Genomic DNA, 15,591 nt, shown 5'->3' with positions numbered 1-15,591 from the left:
TGAAACAACAGCAAAAGTTTTCCAAATATATTTATTAATTTTCCCAATGTTAAAATTCATACAAAATGAAATTAGAATTACTCCATATAACACATGATTCTCCAACCACTATGCTGTACATCTGAAACAAATACAAAATAATATTAAATGTAAGCAGTAATTGAAAAATAAAAAAATATGTGTCATTAAAATCTTACAGGAGTAAAAAACAAAGAAACAAGTAAAAATAATTTAGTATGTAACTTTTAATATATCATAGTTTGATCATTTACTTTCTCTGGAATATATTTTAAGAGTAAAAGGATTACAAGTACATCTTTAACTTTAAGTAATGTATATACTATCATTTATAACTTTTATTATTCAATACTGAGACAGCTTCATAAATTTTATTATGATGACAATGAATCAAGATTTCTAGTTTTTACTACTATTCTTAAATTCAATGGTTTACTATTACATTTTGTGTACATGGCTTTGGTGGTATTTTTCTTCCTATGACAAAATATTTTTTCCATATCAAAAAAATTACGTTACAAATAGAATCCGGTTCACCCCTGTGACTTTAAATTCCTTGATTTATGGAGGAGTACAAGCTACTATGCTAGTTTCTCTGGGAATTATTTGCAATTTATTTCATATTCTGGAATGAGTGCGTAATTCATTTTATTTTGAAGATAAAAGCTACTGTGTGAAACTGAACCAATCAAAAGTAATTCATAGGCAAAAACTAGTCAGATACATTTCTGGGATGAAGTAACATCTACTTTGTACCTATCAAGCAGGCTGTCTTTTTTTTTTTTTTTTTTTTTTTTTTTTTTTGCTGAAGTGAGAAGCGGTGGGGGTTGAGGGGAGGTAGACAGACAGACTTCCACATGCACCCACCTGACCAGGATCCACCTCGCAAGCCCCCTAGGGGGTGATGCTTGGCTCCTCTGGGGCGTTGCTCTGCTGCAATTGGAGCCATTCTAGCACCTGAGGCAGAGGCCATGGAGCCATCCTCAGTGCCTTGGCCAACTTTGCTCCAATGGAGCCTGGTCCCAAGCAGGCTATCTTATGTATATTATAAATAGTGAAGTCATATTTCTTCCTTTCTCCCACTCCCAAGTACTGAAAACATTTACTCAAAAATATTGTAAGATGTATGGGTCAGTTTTAGTATCAAAATGTAGAGAAATTTAGAGCTGGCATGGGAAGTTAACATAGGGTGAATATATCTCTAAATCAACAAACCATGCACTGAGTTGATAATTACCCAGTGTTCTCAATAATTTGTGGATGGTGTGTTTTGACACATATAAATATCTGTGACCTATGTTTATGGCAATTTTTAAAAAAGATTACTATTAATGTTCCAATTTTTTATTGAGTATATTTTTCTGAGTCCCAAAGTAGCTATTAAATAATGTCTTTTTGTTTTTTAGATTGTTTTAAAATATATTTCTTATATGCAGATATTTCTTAACTCATTTTCATACACATTGATATAATGTTGAAAATAAGAATTAATATACAAAATTTTTTTTTGCTTCATTGAAGATTTATAATTTCTGAAGATACTCACTGTACCCATTGTTACTTCTAGAGTTAACTTCAAATTAGAATGTAATAATTCTAAATGCAATCACTAAAAAAGCCCTGAGGATTTATACTGAAATTTTAACTCCAGAGTAACACCTTATATTTACCTAAATATTAATAATCTCTATCCCTTGAGAGTGAATAAAAGGGATTTCTGAAACAGATTGTTTTTCTTTCATTATGATAACACTCAGAATTTGATTTAGGATGAGAAGCCTAAATCAAATTTTTCTGCAAGGGAAAATTACGTGGCAAAGAAAATGAAATTTTTGTTTTAAAAATCAATAAAACATTTTGGTGAGCAGTATTTAAAGAATAGAGTGCTAGTCATGTTTTTATTAGTGTTACATATATATTCAATAAAATACTACTAAGGGGGTCCTTGGCTTACCACACAGTTCCATTCCTATGACAGTGACATAACCCAAATTTTGGTGTAAGTCAAAACATATCCTAGCCTAAGTCACTTACCTATCGTAACACAGTTATAAAACCATAATCTAGAGCATAAAAACACAACTAAGCCACAGAAGAAGGAAAACGACCTAAATATGCTGAAACTGTACACTGTACTGCATATTCTTCTGCCACACGCAACCAAACTAGTTCCCCACGTAGTCTGTAAGTACAATGCTAAAAGCGTAAGCCGAAATATTATGTCTCAATCTTTTAAAAGTTTTTCCAGGAGTTAGTGTCGAAACCTTGAAACATTGTATGTCGAGACTGTCCTAATCCAAGGACTCTCTGTACTACTACTTCTTATAACACCTTCAGTTAAATCATTTTAATTTTATGTATATCAAACTAGGCACACGTTCATTCTCTAAGGGTTTAGTTAAAAATACCTACTATGGTATTAGGTAGGGCTGTGATGGATGCAGAAAGATGTAAATAACTTATTCCTGAATGGAGACCAAGCACCATTTACTATATAAACATTAAATGACAGTTTAACAGTATTTTATTCTGCTCTTTAATATATTCTTATTTTAAAAAGTCTGTGTACATTTCACACTATTTATTCCTATTTTACACTGTCATTTTTATATTCAAAACAATGATTAATTTCCTGACACATCTTTATTTCAGTAAAAATAAACATTTTCAATGCATTACTTTTTTAAAGAGTGAAATTAGTGTAAAAAATCTGACTCAGTTTTTCAGACATTTTAGTATAAAATTATAAATATATGTTTGAATAGATTTTCTCTGACATTGATACAAAGTTTTCATGTGAAATGTCTGAAGAGAAAATGGATTTTGGATATTCATGTGTAGTTTCATTGAAAACAACAAAAATTTTCACAAATGATTATATCTGTAAATATTTACTAAAATAATAATGCATTATTATTTTACAAATACTTATCCAGAAATTGTTAAGCATTTCAATCTACATACTCAGGTTCTGTTAGTGGTGTGGTTTCATTTGGCTCATTTACTGGGCTTCCATCTTCATGATTAGTAATTCTTTCATCCTCTGTTCTCATCTCCACTATTGGCTCTTTTGATCCATCTTTCCTAGTAAAATAAAGAAAAACATTCTTATCTACATATTGTAAAGATGGATACATTATGAAATATATTTTAAAATGTCCATCTAATCCCACCTCTTCACAAATAAATTTAATATGATCAGATTGAGAATACCATTAAAATTTTTTCTTTTTTACACTTAAATTCACTTCACCATATTTTCACTCAGAAAAAGTAGAAATTTCATTTTGTCTATAATTTTTACTTATAAAAATTGTTATTTCAAAATTTAAAGATAAAATTTATATACAATGTTGGGCAAAAGTTGGTTTACAGTTGTACATAAAATTCATTTTGTTCTTGTATTATTACTTATTATTGTTTAATTTCCATATGAACAACTGTAAATCTACTTTTGCCCCACCCTGTATATGTTTAAATGTCTCTGAGTTTATTTGAATGATTTTGACTATAATATGATCATTGACTTTTAACATTTTTATGTATTCAATAGTTTAGGTAAAATAATACTGCTAACATATATGCAAGATATTTTCATTTAAAATTTTACATTTACATAATCTTTTTTTTTTTTTTTTCTCTTTTTCATTTTTCTGAAGCTGGAAATAGGGAGAGACAGTCAGACAGACTCCCGCATGCGCCCGACCAGGATCCACCCGGCACGCCCACCAGGGGCGAGGCTCTGCCCACCAGGGGGCGATGCTCTGCCCATCCTGGGCGTCACCATGTTGCGACCAGAGCCACTCCAGCACCTGGGGCAGAGGCCACAGAGCCATCCCCAGCGCCTGGGCCATCTTTGTTCCAATGGAGCCTCGGCTGCGGGAGGGGAAGAGAGAGACAGAGAGGGAAAGCGCGGCAGAGGGGTGGAGAAGCAAATGGGTGCTTCTCCTGTGTGCCCTGGCCGGGAATTGAACCCAGGTCCTCCGCACGCTAGGCCGACGCTCTACCGCTGAGCCAACCGGCCAGGGCCCATTTACATAATCTTTATCAGATTTATTTTTTTAAAGATTTTTAAGACTTTATTCATTTTATGGAGGAGAAAGAAAGAGAGACAGAGAGAGAGAGAGAAGTGGGGAGGAGCAGGAAGCATCAACTCCCAATGTGCCTTGACCAGGCAAACCCAGGGTTTCAAACCAGTGAACTCTGCATTCCAGATCAACCCTTTATCCCCTGTACCATGAGAGTAAGTGTAATTTATCATAATTGTGGATAGTGAAACATTTACTGCAAAGTTTCGTATTTGAAGAAATTAAACTTAAGAAAAACAAGAAAAGTAATTTGATGATGAAGGGAGGAGACATGTAAGAGTAAAAAATATGCACTCGTAATACAGATAACAAATATGACCACCCCGAATAAGGGTATGTGGAGACTTCAGTTCCTCTGGGACATACTGTTACCATACTGTTAATGTAGGTAGCTAAATATTAACATGGAAGGAAGCAGAGGAAAACAGACATTGAGCATAATAAACTAGGAATGAAGGAATCAAACAGAATAATAAAACTGGGAAGCATTCTTTAGTAGGAAGTTACAGCATTCACTTTACTAGGAAATTATAGTATTTGCAGTTTCAGACACTCCGGGGGATTGCATTCTTGCCCCGCTAAGGGGATTATCATCACCTCCCCTGTGTAGGGAAGAAAGGCCAGTTTTTCAGTTTCCCCTGGGGTACAACCTGTCCATCCCCAGACTATGGGGGGAGGTACTTCTGTGCTTCCCCTTTAACACATGCACTATGAAAGCCAAGATATCAACCACAGAGGCCTGTCATTCTAGCCTAGGATCTGATTGTTTGGTGGGAGAAACCAATAGAAGCCTCAAAAGATTAAGAAGCTAATTGATTGGCTTGAAGAAATGCTAGTCATTTCTAGCCCCAAATAATACAAGCCAGTGGTTTTCAACAGCTAGTCTGTGGACCAGTGCTGGTTCACCAGGAGTTTTTTGCCAGTCCATGAAAGAGTTAACCACCTTGATTGGCTCAGAAGTAGAGCATCCACCCAGCATGTAGAAGTCCCGGGTTCAATTCCCAGTCAGGGCACACAGGAGAAGTGCCCATCTGCTTCTCCACCCTTCCCCCTCTCCTTTCTCTCTCTTTCCCTCTTGCAGCCAAGGCTCCATTGGAACAAAGTTGGCCTGGGCGCTGAGGATGGCTCCCTGGCCTCCACCTCAAGTGCTAGAATGGTTCTGGTTGCAACAAAACAATGGTCCAGATGGACAGAACATTGTCCCCTAGTGGGCATGTCAGATGGATCCCGGTCGGATGCATGTGAGAGTCTGTCTCTCTGCCTCCTCACTGGGGATAGAAAAAGAATACAGCCATGCAGAATAAATTCTTTTATATCCCTAAGCTAGAAGATAATGTATGAGATCATATATGTATAAATATATGCATAGAAAAATAAACAGAAAAGACTCAACAATAAAAAGAATGAACTACTGTTCTACTTTTGAGATTTTATACAAATGTATCTAAAGACCACAAAAAAGTATCAAAAACTCTTAATTACTTTTTACAAGACAACTTTCTACAAAATTCAACTCTGTATATTTTCTCTGAATTCATATATTGTCTAATTAAATAAAATGTCACAGAGAACTTCAAAATCTAATACATGGTTCTCTTTTGATCAAAATTTGGAGGAGTAAATTCAAAATCTATAATTATCTATTGCATAGTGCATACATTTTCTATATAGATGCTCTTGAAGCTTGTCATTTCTTACAACTGTGGACAAGGGCATAATTTATGTTAAATCAGTTTATCTTACTTTTTTTTTACAGAGACAGAGAGTCAGAGAGAGGGATAGACAGTGACAGACAGACAGGAACGGGGAGATGAGAAGCATTAATCATTAGTTTTTTCATTGCAACACCTTATTTGATCATTGATTGCTTTCTCATATGTGCTTTGACTACGGGTCTTCAGCAGACCGAGTAACCTCTTGTTCAAGCCAGTGACCTTGGGTCCAAGCTGGTGAGCTTTTGCTCAAACCAGATGAGCCCACGCTCAAGCTGGCAACCTCGGGGTCTTGAACCTGGATCCTCGGCATCCCAGTCCAACGCTCTATCCTCTGCGCCACCACCTAGTCAGGCCAATTTATCTTACTTTTTAATTCACATTATAAATGATGTCTTTCTTTTATTCAATATAAACTAAAAAATGGATAGGAAAATTTATAACCAATATAATTGTATGATTCTCTCCTCCTCCTTCCCTCCCTCCCTCCCTCCCTCCCTCCCTCCCTTCCTCCTTCCCTCCCTCCCTTCCTTCCTTCCTCCCTTCCTTCCTTCTACCTACTTACCTATTTACTTATTAATATTTAAAATTTTGACAGTAAAATTTTTACCATAGACCCCATTTTAAAGTTTATTTTTTAATACAGTAGTCTCTTTACAAAGTCACTTGCTCTATAAGATTTTATATTTAAGGTCATATAGATTTAAGATCAGAAATCAGCTGGAACAGTGCCCAGTGGTCTTATAGTTAAACTCATTTACTCCGCTAGGAAAAACAAATCCCTGAATAAAGCACGCAAGTATGACAGTGGCATTTGTTTAATGTAATGTGATGTAGATGTTGATACTCACAGGTATGCAGCTTTTCCTTCTTCGAGTTCTTTACTTTTGCCACTGGAGCCACTCTTCTTCCCGCACAACCTCCTGGTGATGCACATTAATAACCCACATTGTCGAATAAAGAAGCAGCTGACATCTGTTACCACAAGGATTAGCAAGAGTGCTGCAACTCCCAGGCCAATGACTGCTCCAAGTCCAAGACTATTAAAAAGTGTATCTTAAAAAATTAAAAAATAATAATAATAATATACTAAACCTCACATTAGAGAAGTTTAGACAGTTATTTTAAAAATAAATCTTATCTGAGAAATATTCAACTAAAAACACAAGAATAAGGAGAATCCCTAGAAGACTTCATTTCGTGATTGTTGAGAGCAATATCCTGGGTTTCAAATGATATTCTAAGCAATTGACATAATAGTGATTTGAATTACATTTTACAAAAACTTTTTAGATAAAATCTCTTAGGAAACTTTTCCCTCCAATATTGTTCTGATTCCCCGTGGGAAAGATAATGAATATTATCATATAGTAGCTGTTCTCTATCAGAACGTCAACATCATTAATAGATTATCACTTTGTTAAAAGGAAAATATAGTCTAAATTCCTATTAGAAAAGTGTTAAATAAATGTTCTTTATAAATTATTTTAGTTTTAAGACTTAAATTTGCAAATGATGGCTTCAAGCTCTTTGCTTTGACAGAGAATACATTTTTAAATATCTATGTATGAATATTTTTAAAATAATTATTTTAGAATAAATGTGTATTTGTATCTTTCTAGTTAGTACTTTAACAAATTATATTCAACAAGAGGCAAACTTTGAAAGAGTAATGGTATTATGACCTTTCCGAAGGTAGGATATGAAGGAAGTCACTTTTCTTTAGCATGTAGTTGCAAGAATTCCAAAAGCCATACAGACAGTATCCATGAAAAATGTGATTGCGAATAAGATAGGATATGGTAACTGACAAAGTAAAAATGGCATGAGGGATTAATATAGCAAAAATAAATTTAGGGTTCCATGCCAGTGGCTGTTTATGAGGTAGACTACAGAACTATGACCATGTAGATAGGAAAATAAGTGCAATGGAAAGAAATCGGGTAAATTACTGATATTGTGTTATCTAAAGGGAAAAAAGAGGATTATATAGAACAATTTTATAGAATTGTTCAAGATTATTTTTAACATGATTATGTTAAAATTTGCTTGTATATCATTATAAAATTATAATTTCTTTTTTTAGTGAAATCATATGGCATGCTCACTAAATTACTGATGTGGAAAACAAGTGAGATACAGAAACAGATAAAAATTTGAGTTTGAAAAGACCACTTCTAAAGAAAATGCTGTATATGTAAAATTAAGTTTTTCTAAGTTACTAAGTTTTAAAAAGTTAGGTCAAGCATATTAATAATGACTCAAATAAATTTTTATCCAAAAGAATTTATATAATTATTCTTATTTTGAATTTATCACTAATGGGCTGATATCAGAATATGTCACACATGTCTGAATGCTAGTATATTTTCTGCAGATGACTAAGTTTCATATCTATATAAACTTTTTTTCTAGTAATTTTAGATAAACAGTACATGATTCAAAACCAAAGCTCCAAAAAGAATAGTTGAACAAATGCGATTGGACTTCCGCCCCAGGGGAAGTCATATATTGACTCCATGATCTTCGTGCTTTAAAGTAGCCATCCCTCTCTTACTGTCTTTAGGTTCCTCTCACATGCAGACATAGTTGTAAGCAATAAATCTCACTAATTAGTGATGATATATCTGCCTATTATATTAATCCCCATTTGCTTTTCTCAAGTATGAAATCTTGCTTTGTTCTTAAATGCACTGGATCTGGTGTCAGAAAATCTTGGCTTCATCACTTACTACTGTATGTTCTTAGGTGAGTCAGTTAATTTCTCTAAGGTTGGTTTTTGTTTGTTTGTTTGTTTGTTTGTTTGTTTTTTAAGTAGGGCAGATACAGAGACTCCTGCAAGCACCCTGACTGGGATCCGCCTGGCAACCTTCCTCTGGGGACCATGTTCTGTCCATCTGGGGCTGCTGCTAGTAACAAGCTTTTTTTTTTTTCAGTGCCTTCGTGGAGGCTCCATGGAGACTCAATGGGAGTCATCATCAGCACCCAAGCCCATGTGCTGGAATCAATAGAGCTGTGTCTGCAGTAGGGGAATAGAGAGAGATGGAGAGAGAGGAGAGAGAGCAGAGGGGGAGGTGTGGAGAAGCAGATGGTTGCCTCTCTTTTGTGCCCTGACTGGAATTGAACCCAGAACTTCAATACATCAGGTCAATGCTCTACTGCTGACCCAACTGGCCAGGGTTGGAGATTTTTTTTATTAAAATAGGGACAGTTCTAAAAACAGCAGCCACCACAAACTGGGTCTTGGGTTATGAAATGATTGCTATGAATAAGCTATCTAACAGTTCTAGCACTTAGTGCTGAGCACTAAGTAAAAATTTAACAAATATTTTAAATTATTATTTTATCATTTTAAAATTTTAGAAAAGAATGGTTTTGGTAAAAAAAAAAACTATTGCTTTCATCAAGGACCTATCTTGAGTATTTCTTATTAAGTATTGATTATTCTCTTGAGAATATAATCACTTTTTAATGACTTAGGTTTAGCAAGTTATCTTTAAAATGATAAATATCTTATTTGTGACATTTCAGCATTAAACAGTATTATATTCTGATTCACTTCCAACTTTAGAAAAAGCTCTTAGAAATATCTTATTTGTAAAGCTCCCTACAGTAAAAAATATTGACACTAAAATAGGTATTATGTTTTCTAAAGACACAAAATTAAATCTTTTAAACTTACACTTAAAAATTTTAAATGTTACTTGAAGTATTTTTATAAAAAAACAAATATATTTTTGTCATTGCAAAGATAAAGTGGACATCAAATAGGTTTATGCTATTAATATTTTATTAAGTTTTCTTTTGAGGTATTGTTGTTTTTTTTAAGTCAGCTTAAGGTTATCTTTAAATACGTATTCTTGTATCCCATAGGGTTAAACTACAATAACTCTGAAGCTAAATTTTCTTACTTTTTTTCTGTCACGTAATTATTCCGGTGTGAACACTTGCTTATTTGTCTTTGGATTTTTCACAAATGAAACCATCATAACTGTAAGCAAAATTACATCACTGGGATTTGAGGAGTAGCAGTAATTTATTTTCTCAGAGGCATACAGAAAATTATTCCTTTAAAAGTTAATTATGGGTTTAGGCCCTGGCCAGTTGGCTCAGTGGTTGAGTGTTGGCCTGGCGTGCGGGAGTCCCGGGTTCGATTTCCCGCCAGGGCACACAGGAGAAGTGCCCATCTGCTTCTCCACCCCTCCCCCTCTCCTTCCTTTCTCTCTCTCTCTTCCCCTCCCGCAGCCAAGGCTCCATTGGAGCAGCGTTTGCCCGGCGCTGAGGATGGCTCTGTGGCCTCTGCCTCAGGCACTAGAATGGCTATGATTGTGGCAGAGCCACGCCCCAAGATGGGCAGAGCACCGCCCCCTGGTGGGCGTGCCGGGTGGATCTCAGTCAGGCGCATGCGGGAGTCTGACTGCCTCCCCCATTTCCAACTTCAGAGAAATACAAAAAAGAAAAAAAAAACGAAAAAGTTAATTATGGGTTTAATTATTTAACAAATTGAAATGGATATTGCAATCACTTAAAGAACTTTAAATTCATCTTTTTCCTTTTAGCTTTCCAGAATACCTATACATGTGCTTTATAATATAATTTCAATAACAAGTCCATTAAAAAAAATGTTAATAGGTCTATTTTACAGATAAGAAAATTGAGGTCTAAAGGGGAAAAATAAAGACTATTTAGCTTCATGTTTTATATTTTTTCATACTTGTTAAGAGTAAATATTTAATATTCAGTATTCATCATCAAATCATCAGAATACAGAAATAAAATATAGTAAATTAATTAAAATGTAAACATTTTTTATAGAATGACAATATCCATTTTTCCTTATACTACTAGTGGAGGAACAACTATTTAAATAAAGTATAAGGTCTTCTGGTCTAGATGGTTATGTAGGTAAAAGTAGTACTCACATCCTCCTACAACCACATCAAAACACCTAAACTACAGAATAACCATCATTCAGAACCAACTAAAATCTAGCTGAACAGAAGTGCTATATAACTAAAAATATAAAGAAGAAGCAATGAGACTAAAAGGAGGGTTAAGGTTGCAGAAGGGCTGGTCCCACACCCATGTGTTGCAGATAAAAATTGGGAGGAAGTTTCCCCTGAGGTGGGAAGGTTCTGACTTTACACCAGGCCTTCAGCCTAGGGTTCCAGTGCCAGAAGAGAAATCTCCATACTTCTGGCTGTAAAAATCAGCAAAAATGTGGCTAAGTGAGACAGAGGGCTTTTGGAGTCCCAAGCAGTCCTCTTAAAGGGCCCATGTATGGACATAGTAAGATTCACTCCCTGAGCTTCAGTGTAGGGGCAGCAGCTCTACAGGAACCAGGGACATATGGGAAGGAAATGAGTTGTCTAGCATGAGCTCGAAAGTAGAACGGGTAACTTTCTGCCAGATCAAAGTGCTGGCAGAGGCCATTGTTCCTTTACTGAGCCTACCCCCACCAAACTTGCAAGCTGGTACCATATCTGAGTCTCCATCAACTGGGTTAGCACCACTTACCTACTCTGGTAATTCCTTGAGACTACTCCAATCAACTTGTAGACCTACACAAGCTATTTCTAGTGGCTTTTCCATATGGGTGGCCTCTCTTAGCTTATGTTACATTTTCCTAAAATTTCCAAACATGCAACAGCTACCCTCAGAATGTCTTGTACCTCTTGACAAATGGCCCCTAGCCCAGCACTAGAGGCAGCCAGCCTTAGTTTGCAACTTGTCCTCTCCAAGCTCAGCACAAGCAGCAGCAGGCTGCACATTGCTTTTTAGCTCATGCTATGTCATCTGGAGAAGATCAATGGTGGTGGTTGACCTAGGCCTTAATCTTGCAGGAGGTCCCAGAGCCAGTGCACCCTGTGGCCAGCTTCAGATCCATATGGAAACACTACCCAATCATCATTATAAATGACACACTCAGTGGGCACCAGAGCACAGCTGAAATAAGTCCTGCTCTGGGGCTGCAACTCTGTCTGGATGTAAATCTCTCCAATTGATGAACAACAGCAATCAAGGCTCAATTACAACAGGAGAGGGTACATAGCCCACGTGTGGAGAAGTGCACGTGAAGTGACCAACGTGGGTGAACAGGAAGGCTGTGTCACTGGACCCTGCAAAACATTTACTACATAAGGCCACTCTACCTAATACATAGAAAAGAGCATAGGGAGGCTGCTCAAATGAGGAGGTGAAGAAACATGTCCCAAATGAACAAACAGAACAAAACTCTGGAAAAAAAACTAAACAAAATAAACACAAGCAATCATCTAGATGCAGGATTCCAAACACGGTTTATAGACTCTGGCTGGGTTGCTCAGTGGATGAAGCATCATCCTAGTGTGCTGAGGTTTGATTCTGGTCAAGGCATGTACAAGAAGCAACTAATGAGTACACAACTAAATGAAACAACTACATGGAACAATGAATTGATGTCTCTCTCTTTCTCAAATGAATGGAAAAAAAGAAAAAAGAAAAACAATGATTATAAGGATGCCCAATGAACTTAGGAGAATAGTAGATAAACTTCGGGAGAACTTCAACAAAAAGAAAACATAAAAACAGAACAACAAAACATTAAAAAAAAAACCAGTCAGAAATGAAGACTACATTAACTGAAATGAAGACTACATTAACTGAAATGAAGACTACATTATAGGGAATCAACAGTAAAGCAGATGAAGCAGATGATCAAATCAGATTTGGAAAACAAGGAAGTAGAAAACACCCAATCAGAACTGCAAAAAGAAAATATAATTCAAAAAAAATGAAGATCGTATAGCCTGATTGGTGGTGATGCAGTGGATAGAGCATTGCCTGGGACACTGATGTCTCAGGTTTGAAGTCCCAGGTTTGAAATCCTAGGGTCACCGGCTTGAATGGGGGACCATCAGCATAATCTCAAGGTGGCTGACTTGAGCCCTAAAGGCACTGGTTTGAGCAAAGGGTCACTGGCTTGGCTTGAGGTCAAGGCACATATGAGAAAGCAATCAATGAACAACTAAGTTGACATAACTGGAAGTTGATGTTTATCTCTCTCCCTTCCTCTCTCTCTCTCTCTCTAAAAAAAGAGGATAGTGTAAAGAGCTTTTGGGAAAAGTTCAAGTGTACCAACACTCACATCATGGGCTGCCAGAAGGAGAAGAGAGAGAACAAGGAATTGAAAATATATGTAAAAAAATAATGACAGAAAATTTCCATAACCTGGCAAAGGAAATATATAGATATACAAGTCCTGGACAACCATAGAGTCCTAAATAAGATGAACTCAGAGGCCCACAGCAAGACACATTATAATTAAAATGTGAAAGGTTAAAGACAAAAAGAGAATCTTAAAAGCAACAAGATAAAAACAGTTACCTACAAGGGAAATTACAAAAGTTTATAAGCAGATTTCTCAATAGAAACTTTTGAGGTCAGAAGGGAGTATGATTTCACACATAGGGATGATCTAAAACTGAGACAATGGACATAGATAAAATTGAGGTGGTTACCAGGGGGCAGGGGAACGGAAGGGCAGGGTAAGGGGTAGGGGAAATGGTGTATTGGGGGACAAATATAAGATGATGGAAAATGATTTGACTTTGGGTGATGGGTATACAAGATAATCAACAGTTCAAACGCTATAGAAACATTTACCTGAAACCTATATACTCTTATGGATCAATGTCACCCTGTTAAATTTATTTTTCTAAACAAAATAAAAAACAAAAACAAATAAAAGCATTTTGATTCAATCAAAAATATTCAAAGTGACGAAAAGCAAAGACCTACAACCAAGATTACCCAGAAAAGCTATTATTTATAATCAAAGGACATATAAAGAACTTTCCAAACAAGAAACACTAAAGGAGTTCATCTTCAGACCAGTATTGTATGAAATGTTAAAGGATCTTTTTAAAAAAGAAGACAAAAAGGTCAGAAATATAAATAATAAAATAATAAATATATATCTATCAACAACTGAATCTAAAAATAAAAAATGCGCAGGCAGCACAGAAACAGATTATAGTTGCAAAGAATATTTTGACAGCGTCAGATGGGAGGAGGGTTGGAGAGATGGATGAAAAAGATGAAGAGATTAAGAAGTACAAATTGGTAGCTATGGAACAGACATGGAATGTAAAGTACAGCGTAAGGAATATAGGCAATAATATTGTAATAACTATGTATGGTGTCAGATGGCTATGAGATTTATTGGAATCATCACTTATAGGTTATCTAATGTCCAATCACTTAGTTGTACAGCTGAAACATATTATGGTATGTCAACTGTAATTTAAAAATTAAGAAATATATTTAAGTAAAAAAGAAAATATTAAGTTAAAAACATATAAATAGCCTGACCAGGCGGTGGCACAGTGGATAAAGCGTTGGACTGGGATGCCAAGGACCCAGATTCGAGACTCCGAGGTTGCCAGCTTGAGCGCGGGCTCATCTGGCTTGAGCAAAATAAAAAATGCTCACCAGCTTAGACCCAAGGTTTCTGGCTCAAGCAAGGGGTTTCTCAGTCTACTGAAGGCCCGTGGTCAAGACACATATGAGAAAGCAATCAATGAACAACTAAGGTGTTGCAACGAAAAACTGATGATTGATGCTTCTCATCTCTCTCCGTTCCTGTCTGTCTGTCCCTATCTATCCCTCTCTCTGACTCTCTCTCTCTCTGTCCATGTAAAAAATAATAATAATAAAAAAACCCAAACATATAAATATATAAATTTTTATAAAGTAAATACAGGGCTTAAAAAGTAAAATGTAAAAATAAATAAATAAATAAATAGTGTTAATTATATGTATCCTTGCTTTTTGTTTCCCTTTTGAAGATTATTCCATATTGCTCTTTTGAAAAGGTAATTTTGTATTAGAATTAAGAATAAGTAATTTAAGAATCAAAAATTTAAAATATTTTTATTACATATTTTATTATTGAAAGCAAAAATAAAAAACATTCTGAATGAGTTTCAGTAACTTCCTTCCCAGCTACACTTCTGTCTTCATAAAATCTAGAAGTAGACTAACTATGTCAATACATTTTCCCAAGATGTAATTATATAATGCCATTCTAATTATTATTAAAATATAATATCAACCTATTAAAATAAGAAAAATAATCTTAATTTCAAATTTGTTATATGCATGATTTTTCATGTTTCTATCATGGAAATTAACTCACTACTGCAAACTTAATTTTCTGTGAAATTTTATAATACTGTTTTCTTTTTTTTTATTCATTTTTAGAGAGGATAGAGAGAGGGGGAGAGAGAGAGAGGGAGAGAGAGGAGAGAGACAGAGAGAGAAGGGGGAGGAGCTGGAAGCATCAACTCCCATATGTGCCTTGACCAGGCAAGCCCAGGGTTTCAATCCAGCGACTTCAGTATTTCCAGGTCGACGCTTTATCCACTGCGCCACCACAGGTCAGGCCTAATACTGTTTTCTTTTAAATTGCACTATATTCATAAAACTGGCCCTTTTTAAACTCCTTAAATTGTTCAGTATTTTATTTATTTCTTTTTTTATGTGTACCCATAATCTTCTCCAAGCATATTGAGAATTACCTTCAGACTTGAAAAGGTGATAAAGTGGTGAAGAATAAAAATGCTTTTAATTTAATAGGTCCTAAAGAAGAGGTTTGATTTTTGTTTTCAGAATGATGGCAGCTGTTTTCATAAAAGATATTACTATAGTAAATAAGCAGTTTAAGAGTGTGAAAGACAACAAAAATATATTTAAAAGAACTCTTTGACATACATCATGGCATAACTAGATAC

The 15,591-nt window shown here is 35.4% G+C and overlaps 1 protein-coding gene across 1 annotated transcript in view; it reads right to left on the bottom strand.

Moving 5' to 3' along the window:
• The window catches only part of NCAM2 (neural cell adhesion molecule 2), a 577,130-nt gene that overhangs the window by 8,386 nt on the left and 553,153 nt on the right, over nt 1-15,591 (bottom strand). Inside the window, exons 16-17 of the mRNA XM_066259097.1 lie at nt 6,670-6,874; nt 2,983-3,102 (exon numbers count right to left, since the gene is read on the bottom strand). Coding sequence (XP_066115194.1) covers nt 2,983-3,102; nt 6,670-6,874 — 325 coding nt within the window. The remainder of the gene's footprint in view (nt 1-2,982; nt 3,103-6,669; nt 6,875-15,591) is intronic.

The sequence above is a fragment of the Saccopteryx bilineata genome, chromosome 2, assembly GCF_036850765.1.
Source record: "Saccopteryx bilineata isolate mSacBil1 chromosome 2, mSacBil1_pri_phased_curated, whole genome shotgun sequence".
Taxonomy (NCBI): domain Eukaryota; kingdom Metazoa; phylum Chordata; class Mammalia; order Chiroptera; family Emballonuridae; genus Saccopteryx; species Saccopteryx bilineata.
This window is presented reverse-complemented; position numbering and strand designations above follow the sequence as displayed.